A 15,586-nucleotide genomic window follows, 5' to 3' on the forward strand; every position below is an offset into this window, starting at 1 on the left:
TTTTAAGCCACCAAAGCTGGGGTGACTTGTTAGGAAACCAATACAGCAAAATATTCCTGCTCCCCGCACCAAAGAAGTTCCCCAGAAAGTGTAGCCTGTGCTGTTTGTAGTGAGGATCAGCCTGCATTCAGGTCCCTCAAGCTTCACTGACCTTTCTCACTCCAGAGACTTGAGATTTATGATCAAGCCTCTCAGCCTGAAGTCCCACACAGCTTTATCCAGAAACATCTCACATTCCAACAAAAGTGAACTCAACTGAGAACAGGCTTCTTTTGCTTCTTTTTACAACACGAGTACCTCTGACAAGAATGGCATATGGTCCGGTACTTTGGAATAATTCAGTTTAATGCAGCAATAGAGGACCCAGGATCTTCTCATTAGATGATCAAATAAGGCACAATACTAATCTGGGTGTACAGGAAAGAAGACCTCTTTTCTGTGTGGGTAATCTGCTTCTATGGGGAAGACGGGAATTGAGCTGGGCTTTGAAAGGGGACAGCAGCAATGGCCATCACCGTGACCATACTCTCCTTCCCTGGGCACCTGCAGCATGTCACATGCTGTACCACTGCCTTGTGCTTTTCCTGTTCTGTCTCCCAGTCACCCCGCAAGGTGGATGTCTGCCACCCTCATTTCCCTGGGGAGGAATCTGGGACTTGGAGAGCTGGGTTCCAAGTCCAAGGTCACCCAATCTGTAAGTGACAGGATACCGACAGATGAATGTACACGGTGGTGGGCGGAAGGGCCAAACCAGGTGGAGTGAGCAGTGTGAGGAAGGAGAGCAGAGGTGGGGGGTTGGGAAGCCATGGCTGAGAAGATGAGCCATAGGAAGAATGTTCTGGAAGAGTGTGGGCTTGATCTACTGAGCTCTGTGAGTTGCCAGAGGTGTGTGAGTTCAGGGCTGACTGGCTCACGTCTGTGTTTTGGGAGGAAAATGCTGGACTCCCAGTGGTGGAAGCACGGTAAGAAGTGCTGAGAAGGCTGGCCCCCCTCTCAAATGCAGAGAGCCTAAGGGAAGGTGGACATGGTGGAGTGGAGAAAACCAGGCAGGCTTGAAAGATAGCAGGAGCAAGACCTGGCTTGATCCCAGGACAGCATCAGAGAGGAGAGAGCAGGGAAGATGTGCCGGCCAACCTGGAGGCTTGCGAGGATGAGCCAGCCGGCAACCACAGCAGAGGACACAGAGCCAGGGCTGTGCGGGCAGGCAGAGTGGGTCCAGTTAAAACAAGGTCTCAGCCTTCTTGCCTCCTTTCATGCCTCAGACTCCAGACACATCCCATCGGCAGATCCTGCTATAGCTTCTCTCCCCACCTCTGATGGAATTCCTTCAAGGGGCACTGGCTGGAGTTTAGGGGATGAATCTTTAAATTAAATACATAGTTTTGAGCTCTCCAAAGGAAATAGTGTACTCTAGGCATGGATCATGCAACGTGTATAACCACCAGCCTCGTTTACAAAAGGCCCACCCCACCAGCATCAGGACAGCTGTGTCTCAGGGGCCCAGAACTCGGCTTTGGGGCACAAAGCACCCCAATCAATGCTTTCATCACAGATATGAAATCGCCAAACTTAGTTAAGCAAACTTAGAGCTGGGAGCCACCGCAGGCTCCCGGGAGCCTGTTCAGAGCTGTGAGAATGTTGCTGGTTCCAGAGCACCTTCCTAGTTGCTATTGTCCTGTCCCGCCTTCTCCACATAGCCACCACGCAGTCCTCTCTCCACACAATCCTAGTGGAAAGGTGCACCAGGAGTCTGGGGCCAACATGCTAAGTAGTCAGGGTCTAAAATAATAAACTGAATTCCACACATTGGTCTCATTAAGGAACAGCTGGAAAGAGCATGAGCAAACACTAGACTGGACTGGAGCAGAGAAGGTTCTGAATTCAGACTTGACCTGTGGTTCTTACAACCTGCAGACGTGGGAAAATCATGCCAGGATCATTTGCTCAAAGCGCACAGCAGCCAGCACTGTCATCTCTTTCCTGGAGGACCGCCCTTGACCTACTGGAGACTGCTTTTATCAGTTTTGACCTTCTGCCAGACTGGTGGGTACACAAATTATGAAAGCCCAACTCCCAAATCTCTGGAGGGGCAACTTCCACTCCAGACATTCCAGAACCCTCCAGCAGGCTATGTCTGAAATCTTTCTCCTGCTAAGCCCCTGCTTCCTGGCCTTGCTTCCTCCACCTCCTCCCCAGGCTGCCCTAGAGCCTTAATAAGCCACTCATACATGAATCTCCATGTCAGTGTCTGCTTCCAGGAAGCCCGCCAGCCTGAAGACCAGTATCTGCTCCATGCTGCTCTGGAGGAACCATATCTTGAAAGCAATGAGCAGAATATCCAGCAAGAGGGTCACAACAGGCAAAATCTGGCAAGAAGACATGTTTTGTTTGGCTCACAGAGACTTTAAAAAATGTGAAGGGCCTTGCCAACATTTAAAACTGGGAAATTTCATGCATAAACCCAGATCTCCCCTTATCTTAAAAAATCAGAGAATTTGGCTACCCTGAGCCTGCATCCTGGCATGACAAAGCCGGCAGGGGCTGTGCCTGGGACCAGTCCCCACCAGCCCACCTACTCATTCACTCATATAGTGACCCATACAGTTGCTATAGCCATGGAGTTGGCAAGCTATAGTCTAGCACATAGAAAGTACTCACTAAAGTCTGTTGAATCCAATCAAGGCATCATTTTTTCTTGAAAAAGATTCTATTTGAGAACTGCTGGAGAGCAGGGGTAAATAATTTCATAAGATAATACATTGCTCTGTTCCACTCCAGCTTGGTCCTCATGCCTGGCAAGGTACGGACATACGCTTGGATGAATTGGTGACTGGAGTTATCATGATAGGAAATTTGTTTGATGGAGAACACAAAATGAAATGAAATAAAATCACTTGAGGTTTTAGTATGTAGGCGAGAAAAACAAAAACAGGTCTTAGTTTCAGATGTTGATCCATGTTCCCATAAATAAAAGGATGGCTACAGCTCAAAAATGACATTTTAAACATTTCAAAATGTTGACTTGCCAGTCTGTGTACTTCTCGTGTTTTTTTTTTTAATAATTATAGTTGAAGCTCTTTAAACCAATGTAACCAGTAATAAGTCCTTTAAGGAAGCAGATGGTCCCTTGAGCCCCAGGACCCAGCTGTCCAGCCGAGTGTTTAGGTCACTGTCAGATGGGCCAGTACATTTTACAGAGATGGGGGGCAGTAGGAACCCAGTGCATCTGTTCAAGGGGGTCAGATTAGACGGCTCCTTCTGCCTCAGAGCACCTCAAAGATCTTTCACTTAAAGGAGTGCAATTGACCAAGGGCCCCAGCTATACCCTGAAATCCACCTGTGCTCTGAAATCCACCCCCTCTTTCACACAGGATCCATGCTCCCCATGGGCTGCTCCGGCATCAAGGACTGAGTACCAAGGTATGGAATACAGTCCAGATCCCTCCTGGGAGACAAGGAACTCCTCCAGTGGGTGACTTTGGTTCAGTGACTCCCCGGCAGCCCTGCCCATACTTCCTGAGGGTGAGTGGCAATCTAGCGGGCTTAACATAACCCCCTCACCCTCTTCTGCCTGAGGACATACTTGCTTTGCAGTCTGACCCCCTGCAGCTTTCTTGGGCCCCTTCTGCATTTTCTCTCCCTCGAGAGCTTCTCCTGGTCAGAGGCCTTGCCACTTCCATTCTGTCTCAGTGCCTGCTTCTCAGGGGACACACTCTGCATTTGAAAATTCCTCCTGCCCACATTTGGCAAACGCTGTTGGCTCTGCCCAGTCTGAGGCTCCCAACTTCTGCCTGGTTACGTGGGTCCAAGAAGAAAGTACTTACAAGAGAACTTAAAATGAATGCATTTTAAGGAATTGGATATGGAGTTAAGAGAAAGAAAAAGAAATAGAAGGAGAAGGAGGGAGAAGGGAGGCAGGAGGAGAAGGAGGCAACTTCTCAGTAGTTCTTGCATTTGACAGTTTCTGTTAAGAAAATAGAAGTGAAGATGCCCTGACACACAGCCTCTTCACATCTCGGGAAAATCCCTCAGAGACTCCCGGTGTTGTCTGCCTCACTCCAGAATCCCAGGGGTCAGCCTGCCAACTGGGGATGAGATGCACAGTCCCTTCGAAGACCGCTGGCCAAGGAGCCCTGTGGGACCACAGTGAAGACCACAGGGTTATCATTCTTGACACCCCAACCTCAACATTGCCGGCCGGCATTCTGTGGAAGGGCAGGAAAAGGAAAACACAACGGCTGCATGTAAAATGCGTCTCAGAACCAGGAGAAGAAGAAGACAACTCACACTCCTACCCAGCTAAGAGGGTTAATGAGAAAAGGAAGCCTTCAAGCTGGTTATTTCATAATTCACAGCAAAACAGAAAAGGGAGACAAAATCAGCAGGACCGTTTAGAAGCACTGGAAAATGGAAGTTTCCAAGCTGTCATAAATAAGGATGGATGCATTTGCCAAGTCAGAAGTTTCGCCAAGTTTGAAATCCACTCAGTCCTTACATCTTGGAACTCAGAATGGAACACCAACCTTTTGGGATTTGTAATCACTTCTTCTCAGCAAAACTTCTTACTATTTATAATGAAGTAAAAACAGAAAGCAAAAATGCAATATGGAAAATTTTTTAAAAGAGCTGGGAGCATTATAGTGCAGTGAGCCCTGGGAAGGTGGTAATGGTACAAATAGTGTATGTACTAGGATTACATTTCTACTTATCAATGGGGCTTAAAGTATAAAATGTTCCTGTTCCGTGTGTGTGCACATGAGATGCTGAGCACACAAGTGAGAGAGAGAATTATTGTGTCTTTCCTTTCTGGTGCCTCTCTCATACACGCACACACACACAATATTTCTCCTATGCAATATGCCACCCAACTTAAAATATTTAATGTGTTAAAATAAAAGAAGGGACAATGTATATTTCTGTGTTTGTATAGAGGGGAAGGAAGCTAGAGGAAAAAAAGAGAGAATACAATTTAAGAAGGAAAGATAAAAGGGAATAAGAAAATATAGGCAACAAGGGTGGGGATAATTTTCACCAATTTATCGTGGGTCAAGAAGAACTGCAGCCACCAAAATGAAGTGCAGAGGCCTGATGGCTGTCTCACAGCTTGCAGCCATGGGGTTCCCTAAGAGGCTGAGGAAAAGCCCTGACCTCAGAGAAGCAGGGCTAGCAGCAGGATTTTACGGACAGACAGATCTGATTTGTGTGACAAGTACTTAACTTTCCAAGCCTTTGTTTTCTTGTGTGTATAGACAATAACAGCATCAATATTATAGATATTACCATCAGCCTATAGCCCATGGGGCTTAAGATGGCATCTATTTTGTTTATTGTGGTATCCCTCAGGGCTTGGCTGACTGTCTGACCTAAAATAGCCACTTAATAAATATCTACCTGATAGAACAAGATAATACATTAAAGAATTTAGACTACATCTCAGTTGGGTCGTTCCAAGGAAAAAGAACTTACCCTGAATAGTTTAAATAAAGAGATGTAGGGACGATGCAGAGAGGGATGGGCAGGCTAAAGGGACACACAGGAAATGGTGAGCTCTGGACCCTGACCACTGCCTTTCCCATCTCTAGGGTTTAGAGAGTAAATAGAGTAAAGGATGAAATGGAGCCGATAACAGGACTGCGGAGGGAAAGGTGAATTTTGTTGGGGATGAACCTTCACTTGGGGAATGGGGCGGGCCTATCCAGGCCCATCTCCTCCACCAAAGACCCAGTAGTTATCCCACTGGTCAAATCCCCTGCAGAAGCCAGCACACTCCCAGCACGGAAGTGAAACCTGGCATGCAGTTCAACGGTGTTTGGAGAAGGAAGGTGATGGGAGTTAAATGGCCTCCCCCAAATCCAGGAGCCTAAGTAAATGCAGAGAGAAAAATCTATCAAGGGGGTAATCTTTGTGAAGCCCCAAGTACCCTAATGCGCCATATCCTTAGTTATGTGAAAACCTAGAACTCCCCCCAAAGGTAAAACAGTGCTGCCAACTCTGTACTTCCCACCCTGGCTCAAGGGTCTCTAGTGAAGCTGAATGAACTGACCTGAAGTTGATTTCTCATCTGTAAAGCAAACAGCCATGGCCTACATTTTTATTTAGCAACTCAGTAAGACTAAATACTGTCTGATGGGAATTATTCAAAACGGATGGAAGGGTGGCAAATAGAGATCTTTCCTTTCCTCTTGGGAAACATAATAAACATTTTAAAAGCAGACTGAGAGGAAGAGAACTTGTTGTTCATTAGTTTATGGTCGGCAGATATTTTAATGCAGTAAACACAGGCCTGGGGCTTGTGGTGTGTGAGATGGGACTTGACCAAATGACTGGAAAATTAGCATGGGCCCTTGGTAGCATCTCCCAGTCACTAGCTGCCAGATGAGACATTCAGGGAAAGGGGCATCTACATGACCAAGCTACTCAGATGCTGCAGCTCTGTCTCATGTATCAGAGGCAAGAAGCACCTCAGGCATGTTCTGCCACCTGTCCCAGTGCCTGAACCCTCTTCATGGAAGTGGCAGGAGGTGTCCTCAAACAACCCTCTCCACTGCACCCTCCCATCCCCAGCCCACCGAGTAGTTTCCCTCACCACCACCCATCAGAGAGGGTCAGGACTGCTCCAAATGAATGGGAAGTACTCAGGTTCAAGAGGAGACAAGAAAGTTGACTTCAGAACAATCAAACTAGCAAACCTATCTTCAGTTACAATGGACAAAGCAAACACACTCTGGGTTTTCATGAGCTAATTAGCGGTGAATACACACGTGATGCAACCTGTTTCATACGGTAAAATCTGGAGAGGCCATGCCAATTTCACTCCTGTGCCGTGAACTTGCCAGCCAAGATTGGCCAGGGCTTTGCCAGTGGCACAAGTAATGGGGGGCTTATTGGGGCAGCAGGAGTCTCCCCAGTGACTTGGGTTAACACTCTAATTCTGCTTTTTCACAACAATAATCTCTGCTCAACTGCTAGTGCTAGTGGAGTGAGCCCTGGACACTTGCCCGGCCCTCAGGATGCCCTAGGCACCTCACTGGCCTCCCCCGAGTCCCGGGCCTGCTTGAGGGTCCAGCCCACACAGGCTGGTTATTTCAAGCACCAGCTTGCAAGCCAGCCCGCCTGAATTCAAAGCCTGGAGTAAGCACTCACTAGGTGGGTGACCAGGGGCAAGTTCCTCAGTCAGTCCCTCGGTTTCCCAACCTTTAAACTGGGAGCAATATCAGCACTGGCCTCATAGTCTTCTTGAGAAGATCATAAGTTAATCCATGAAGCCTTTGAAACAGTCCTTGGGGCATAGAGAGAAGTCAACACCTGTTAACTACTACTACCTTTCAGGTCCTATGGTAAACCTTGCTTTAAAATGTGTTAGAAAAAGTGGTACCAACAGTAAAATTATTAAATTAAGTGCTGATAAAACTTCAGTGCCACTTATTTAAAATGATTTAATGAGAAAAAAAGCCCACCTTACAAAATATGTTTAAAGAAATGAAATTTTATTACATCAAATATTAAGTAGCTCCAGCTAGACCCATCACATATTACCTACTAGGAGTAATATGAGAAACTATCTCAGGAAGCAGGAAGAATGATCCAGCTATTTGTAGCTCCTTCTCTGTAAACACTTGTTTCTAAGGCTTGAGGGAACTTGAAACAAGTCTGTTATTTCAAACATGCTCTCAGCCAATTCTTTTGTTATTTTTAGTCTCAGCCAAAGATTTTCAAATGGATCATTCGAAAGTTAACGTTAATGCAGACCCCATTCAAAGGATCAAAAATTCTGAATGAAGTGAGGACAAAAGAAGGAGACTGTATTTGGGATATGACTGTCAATGTTTTTTCTTCCAGAATCCTCAGACTACACAGCATCATTCAAACTTACTGAATTACCAGCCCGAACAAACCATGTCCTCCCGTTTCATCCAAATCAAATCTGAGCAAGAATCAATGTATAAAAATTGCCTGGCCAGTGAGGGATCTAGAACCAGAATCATAGAAACTCCTGACAAAGCTCCAAAGAGGCTTCACTGCTTGGAGCACAGGCAGAATGGACCCAGTGCATGCAATGTTCCCTCCATATTGCAGCCATGCAGTTGACCTATGCCCAACCATGCAAATGAGTGTGTGATTCAGGGGCATTCTCTAAGGCATACCAAATCACAGCGTGAGCCCAAGCCCTTCATTTTTAATAGCCATCTGAGTGTGTCCCACACTCACCATCTCATTTAATGCTTATAAGAGCCCAGTGGGTAGGCACTATTGCTATTATCATAGTCTCATTTTGCAAATGAGGAAACAAGACTGGAGTGATGAAACACCTTTCCCAAGGTTATTTAGCTTGTGAGCATAGCTGGGAACCAAACTCGCACAGTCCAGGTCCAGTGCCTAATGCCTCAAATTGTTATACAGCTTCTGCATGGCCAGCAAAATCTGTTCTCAGTTCAGCAAATTTAGAAGGGTGTTTAGAGCAAGCATAATTCGCTAGAACCAAATATGCTTTTAGAAGAGGGTCAATGTTGTTGGCTTGATAGGACATCAGTCACAATGACCAGTTTTTCCAGTCCCTAAGTCTTCGATTTGGAATAAAATCCTCAGGGTTACCAGAAGGTAAAATCATGCTCAGGTGAATCAGACCTGGGGTCCAACACACCTTGCTTTTAGGTCCTATCCTAAAAGGGAAAAGTGAGGAAGAGACAGTGTGGCCAGCTGAGGGACAGAGACAAAAAAGGGACATGAAGCGTGGGCACCATGTTAACATTATGGTTCAGTGGTATCTTCCCTCTATATCCATTCATCCTCCTCTCGCCCTTTTTCATGACAGCACAAGTCACTGTGTCCATCTGACTGCACAGTCACTCAGAACACAGGCAAATGGCACTGATGGACCCTCTTGCTGGGACCCAGACCATTCCATGTTTTTAAAACGCCAAAGGACTTTCGCACAGAATCGAGTTTTTTCTTTATTCCCTTAAACGTTTTTTGTCTGTTTGTTTTCTAGGATTGCTTTATAGCCAAAGAAAACATATCCAGTGCAAGAATCACTAAACAATAAATGTAAATGTATAATTCACATTGATGGAAATTTTAGAAGTCCTTTCTTAGGGGAGATTTATTCCGCAATCTACAGTAGGTTTGGGGCTCCCCAAAAACTCAGTGACATTTCTCACCCTCTTTCTTCTGACATCTTTAGTCTTGATAACACCTAGAGTGATGGTATGTGTTTGAGGAAGGGAGGGAAGTATATAGGTGTTACAGAGAATGCAAGACACATGGAAATGAATCATAAAACTTTATTGGCTTGTTAAAAAAAAAAAGAATGAAGTCAGCAAGTACATTTATGGTCTATCCACATTGTTAAAACAGCACTTAAAAATAAAATAAAAAATGATTATCCATTATTTACAGGAAATGTGAAAAAATGACTTTAAAACCTGGAACATTATGGAAAAAAAACGGCATGAGAATGGTTAACAGGCTGCCTATGGATTACAGCAAATGGATTTGAACATGACATGAATGACACTCAATGATTTGTCTTGCTCTGGAATCTCTTACTACTTTATTTCCTTTTTTATGTTGCAGCTTTATTGAGGTGTAATTAACAAATCAAACTGTAAGGTATTTAAAGTGTATGACATGATGTTTTGATATGCCTATACATTGTAATAGAATCTCTCTTGTTTTTGCTCTATTCGTAATGGACTGTCTTAAAATAAAGGTGGTGAAAAATCTGTTCTTTTCTTTGCTTCTCACATATTTTTTTTCCCCATGAAAACTAAGACTTCAGACACAGCCAGTAGCAACCTCTGTTGGGTACTCACCATCCCGCAGCCCCAGCGCATTAGCCTGCATTAAACTCAGGGTGATCCCACTGTCCAAATCAGATGGCTGGGAGGTCCCTTTGCCCCTGACAGCAAGATAAGGAAATCAGCTGACGTTGAGTGGAAAACTGCCTTCTGTGACAGCTGTTTTCATGTCACTTGCTGGGCTGGGAATTTTGTTAGCTTAATTCAGTTTGGCATCCCCCGAGAGAAAAATCACATTTCACGTCCTGTCCGGGAGAGACCTTAACCTTCCCGAGGGCCCTGGAATAGACCTGACATGGTTCGCAGGCCCTGCAGGTGTGTGGACACAGCAGATTCTTATGGAGTGGCTGCTTCTGTCCTGCTTTCCCTGGAGTCGAGTCTGCCAAGGGACATAACCTCTGGGGTTCCATGGACCTCGACTAGACAGGAATGGCCCAGCCCAGGTGACTGGATGCAGCAGCCCCATGCAGCCCCTGGGGTATGTGGAGCCACTTTCTTCAGTTGTTGTCCCTCTGTGTCTAGAGTCCAGACAAACAAAAGGAAGTGAGCTTCTGCTCTCTTGTGAGGAAACTAGATGCAAACCAAGGGAGGAGTTCTAGACAGAAAGCAGGAAAGCAGGGGAAGTGTACATCAGCCACTCTCAGATGGAGTCAGAGAAGAGTTAATTCAGGTGCCTGCTGTCCTTGGATTCCTTTTGCAATGAAAAGACAGAAAAAAAAGGTGTGTGCAAAGCAACAAATTAATCAAATAAAAATAAACTCTCTGTTTGCCATGGAGTCAATCTGGAATGGTAGAGAGGGAAAAGTCTGGAACTGTAGGCAAATAAAGGGAGAAGAAAGAGCAGAGAGAGCTGGCCTCACACCCGCAGGGAACTGGATTTCTGCCTTGCGCCCCTTGAGCTGTACGCTCCTCAAACTGGCGAATAGCCACAGCCTCTGCTCTGTCTGCCGAGGAGCTTCAGGCTCTAACCACTCGGGGTGTAAGTCAGAATGACTTGCAGGGTTTGGAGCCAAGAGCAAACACCCTTTGGGTTCTGGGTGGCAGGGTGGAGCTAAAATAATTTACTTCTCATCTTTGCTTCCTGCATTTGGAAAGAACATTCAGTGAGTCAAAAGTGAAACTGGTGCCTGCTGGGAGACCAAGAGTGAAAACCCCTGAATGGATCGTCTCTAAAGTAAGTAGGGGTTCATTTTTCCTGGCGAGAGATGGACCCTCATTGGCCTCAGACTGAAGTCTCATGTAATGGCAGTGGAGTTTCTTAGTCTCTCTGAGCTGCCTTTGAAGGTCTCAGTGGGACCCCATTCAAGAGACAGGACCTGAACCACGCCTCTTGAAGAAGATGCACCTGTTTCCCATTTACCAGTGGCTACCCCAGTACATTAAGGATGCCCGTTAAACAGGAGTGTGTGTGCCTGTGTGTACCTGGCTGCCCCTGAGCGGGTCAGGTGACCTGGACACTCATGAAAGCAGGCATGTCAGACAAGAAGAAGGATTCATTAGGTTGTCTCTGGCCATGCAGAAGTGGAATGGAGGCATGGAAGGAAAACACTTCAGCAAGAGTCCCAGGCAGAGTGAGAGAGATGAGGTCCCAGCTAGCAGAAGGCAAAGGAGGGCCCCAAAGGTAAGTGACATGTTGCAAATCACAGGGTTGCTAAACTCAATGGCAATAAAGCTCTCAGGGACAATGCCAGAAAGTGCATTTGCAAAGGAAAGATAGAAGAATACAATGGGAGAACAGTGATCTTGCTTTAAGACAAAAGTAACAAACTGGCAGCCCACAGACATGTTTTGTTGGCCTACATAATGTTTTAAAAATAACTGAGCCAACTTTTTAAAAATAGGGACATTTCACATAAAAATCCAGGTTTCAAATTTCTCTTAAAGAATCTGAAGCTTTGGAAACCTGGACCCACATTCCCAGGAGGCATGAGTTGGCTGGGGCTGGGTGACAGCTGCCCCTCTGGTGGGAGGATATCCACTCATCCAGAGCACATTGCTCATTTAGGATACCTGCCTGGCACTGAAATGCCAGATCCTTGTTGCAGAGTGACAGAGTTGATTTCAGCAAAAGTATACCTATCCTTTTCTACTGTTGCAAAAATCCATGATACATATCTTTAGGAAGCTCTACAAAGATTTCTTAGAGGGGACGGTAGCAATGGATGAGAGGCAGTGGTCTACAGGAGAGAAATGAGGAACTATGGGACTGACTATGGTCTTCAGGGATTTTTAAAAAATAAAAAGCAAAGAATACAAGAACCATATGAAACAATTTTCAAATAGCCTGCTGTTTTCATCGTTCCCTGGGAGATGTCAACTGCTGTTTGATATATTAAATTGCCTTATCTGTCCACTTCTCCCCATTTTAAAACAAAAATCTACCCTGCAATTCTTCTAGTTGTGGAGAACTCATTTTTTTCTCTTTTGGGTCTGGGAAAGTTATAAAATGGTCCTTAAACAACCCATTACTTTTTTTCTCACTCCATGGAATAACACAGAAGCTTAGAAAGAAAACTGTACCAAATGGCCGATATTGAACAACCTTCGCTGTACTGACAGCTTCTGCCTGGCTCCCAGTTTGAATTTCATTTTTCTTTCAGGGTTCAGGATTTCTGCAATTAGCTGGCTTCTTGTAAATCAACATCTTTGGGAGAGATCAAAATCTAAGTAGTGACAGAAACTGTCATTTAGCAGCAAGCAAGGAAGTAGGAATTCAAGGAATATTCAGACCTCCCCCAACCAAGGGGCAGCTGCCCTCACACTCAAACGTCTTTTTGGAAAGAAACATTTTGAGAACGAGCAGCTTGTATATGATTTGGAGAAACTGCCCCTCTTCCAGGCATGGTTATGAAGCAGCCAAGTTCCATGCTGTAATCCATAGGACTCTGTGCGATGTCTGCATCAAGCAATAACATATTTAGTGGCTAATGTAAAAGATACAGTATAAAATATTCATCATGGATAATCTTTTTATATCAAGTGGTGCCTAAATGGGTCCTGGTTTATTAAGATTAATGGCTTGGTTATACAGGATTCAAAACAATGTTTCCAAACATGTTGGACTAGTTAAAAATCTATAAACCCTTAAAGCTGAACTGCAAAACTTGAGTGACTATTTTTCCCAAAAGGAAAGTTTTGAAACATCAATATTATCTCCAATCCAGCCATGGCATCTGTGCACCTGCCTTACAGTCAGAGCTGATTGTATTTTCAAATGAAATACTTCAGGTCTGGCTCTGAAGTCCCTCTAACAAGAAAGGTGTGAGGTGAAGCGGGGTGGCGGCAGCCGAACCTGTCTTCGGGACAGGGAGCCTGCCAGCGCAGACTGAGCAGAGTACAGAGGTCACTGCCATGGCCGAGTGAGTGAAACAGGTGTCCCTGGTAAAACTATGGCAGGGACACAGAATCCTGCAGCTCTGAGGCTGCCCTCTCAGCAATGAAGCTGGACGTCATTAAGCTCCTGTTCACCACCTCCGTGCGGCTGGGGTCAGGAAGAGCCGTCCTGCCGATGGAAACCAGCAGTAGCATACTACGCGGTAGGCACTATCCTTCTCAGAGTATCCTCTCCTGCTCACAGCAGGCTGGCCATTCTGCTTGCAGGCCTTTTCAGAGGAGCAAAGCTGCAGTTCTGTTACAGGATCAGCATGAGCTGCTGCAGCCTTCTCATGCGCACTCTTCTGAAAAGCAGGTGGAGCGCAGAGGGCAAATCAAAGGACACAGGCCCCATATGCATATATTTCACTCTGAGTTATTTTGAAATGAGCTATGCCTAACTGAAATCTATTGCCCTGTACAAATAGCCTTTTTTTTGCCTGCTGATAAACTTTAAGGAAATCATTTGCAGTAATTGCATGGCTCTAGACCTTATTGCCGAGTGAAGGAGAAGAACCCTCAGAGACACCACCAAGTCCCCACAGCAGAGGGGTATGTGTCCTTCACTCTTTCATCTCTGTGCCATAGAGGGAAAAGTGAAACTTCCTGAATTCACTACTGATTAAACAACAGAAAACAACGCTAACCTATGTGTTAAATGGAGATTAGACTGTTAAGTGTGTCTTTATACCTGTCCCTAAACCTGGATCTCTTTTTAACTTTGCAGTTCACCTTTAATAAACAGAAGCAATAAAACCAATACATTTCCAGAATGGTCATACAGCACACCTTTCAGGAGACAAGCACAATCCAATGGTATTTCATTTCAATTTTGTATTTGAATGATTGTAAGGACAAAAGAGAAGCATTAATTTAAGATGTTTTCTTGAGTTTCTCCTTAGCTGCCTGTGAGTGGTGCTCCCCCATCACAGCTCACAGCATCTGCAGGCTCCATGCAGTGCCTCCTGCAAATACCACCCACGTCTCCCAGAAAACCCCAGGTAAGCAACACGTCCTGGGAGAAGCCAGTGCGAGTCCCCAGAGCCCAGCTTACAAGCAGCATCAACCAACAAGCACCACAGCCCCTTTCTCTGTCTTTTCCTTTATTTCAGCTACCCATCCAGTGGGATCTTATGAAACAAAACAAAACCTAAAAGAAACATAAAATAAAACATAAGTCATGCTCAAAAGAAAAATCAATGGAAATTAACATACAAGTATAATCACTTTTAAAAGAACATAATAATCAAAATGAAGACACAATATGGAACAGGTTTTGAAACATAAAGCAATGTATAATAACAGAATGGAAATGGGGAGAAAATGTACATCTCATTATTGAGCAACTTACTTTAAAACTTAAAACCGACTTTCCATGGTACATGAAACATGGGAAAGAAATGCAAAGGGTTTCTGAACACAGCCCCACCCACAGCTGTATGAGGTGTTAACATCTTAATTGAGGGAAGAGAAATCTGTGTACAATATAGATGAATCTTGAAGAATTTTTAAAAATAGGGATAAAAGGAAAACTCAGTAACAAATATCTACCCAAATTCTGATTGTCTTTCCCCACCTAATTTTACCAAATTATTTATAAAATAACAGATTAATTCATCAGTGACCAGATCAGAGAACTGGCTTGGATGTAACTGGTGAAATACTCAACTGCACAAAGATTTAGATGCTTTTTAAGGAATCCTAATACTAAATAAATAATGAATGAATTGCCTACATTTAATTACCATGCCATATATATGACACATACATATATATAGATGTAATGTCTATTATTAATCTGATTTATAGCTTATAACATGTAATATGTTGTATGTATACATTATATATACAAGACATACAGCATATGTATATATTAAATATAATATGTATAAAACATACACAATAATATGAATTAATTCTGTGAACACTTATTGAACACTGACCAAATAAGAGACACAATTTGATTTAAAAATAAACAAAATAGAGTTTCTGACCTCAGATCCTTAATCACCTACAGATGGAAAATATGAGCAAATAACTTGAGAGATGAAAGACAGTTAATCTACTCTGTGCCAGGCTCTTTTTTATGCTCTGCCCAAATCAGCCCTTTTAAGTTCACAATAACCTTGTGAGATAGGTTCTACCCTTGCACCCTGTTCACTGGTAAGAAAACGGAGGCCCAGAGAGTGTAGCAGCTCAAGGTCTGACAGCTAGTACATGGTGGGGTCACATTTTGACCCGGAGGCTCTGATTCTGTGACCACCCCACCGAGTCAGGGAGGACAAACTCTCTCCAAACTTGCCTATGGAAACCCAGCAGGAGCAGGGAAGATTCATTACATATAATTCTGTGCATCATCTGCATGGACCTTCATCAGATTTGTAGGTGACAAAATAGATGATGCCGTGGTAGAAACC

At 44.5% G+C, this 15,586-nt stretch overlaps 1 protein-coding gene across 2 annotated transcripts in view; it reads right to left on the minus strand.

The window, feature by feature from the left end:
• The window catches only part of NTRK2 (neurotrophic receptor tyrosine kinase 2), a 307,599-nt gene that overhangs the window by 168,501 nt on the left and 123,512 nt on the right, over positions 1-15,586 (minus strand). The window contains exon 14 of one of the 2 annotated variants that reach the window (XM_036923248.2): positions 9,267-14,319. The exons of the other annotated variant lie outside the window; for it this stretch is intronic. Within the exon in view, the coding sequence (XP_036779143.1) occupies positions 14,282-14,319 (38 nt within the window). The 3' untranslated portion in view covers positions 9,267-14,281. Of the gene's footprint in view, positions 1-9,266; positions 14,320-15,586 lie in introns of those variants that run through there. 2 annotated transcript variants of the gene reach the window in all.

The sequence above is a fragment of the Manis pentadactyla genome, chromosome 3, assembly GCF_030020395.1.
Source record: "Manis pentadactyla isolate mManPen7 chromosome 3, mManPen7.hap1, whole genome shotgun sequence".
Taxonomy (NCBI): domain Eukaryota; kingdom Metazoa; phylum Chordata; class Mammalia; order Pholidota; family Manidae; genus Manis; species Manis pentadactyla.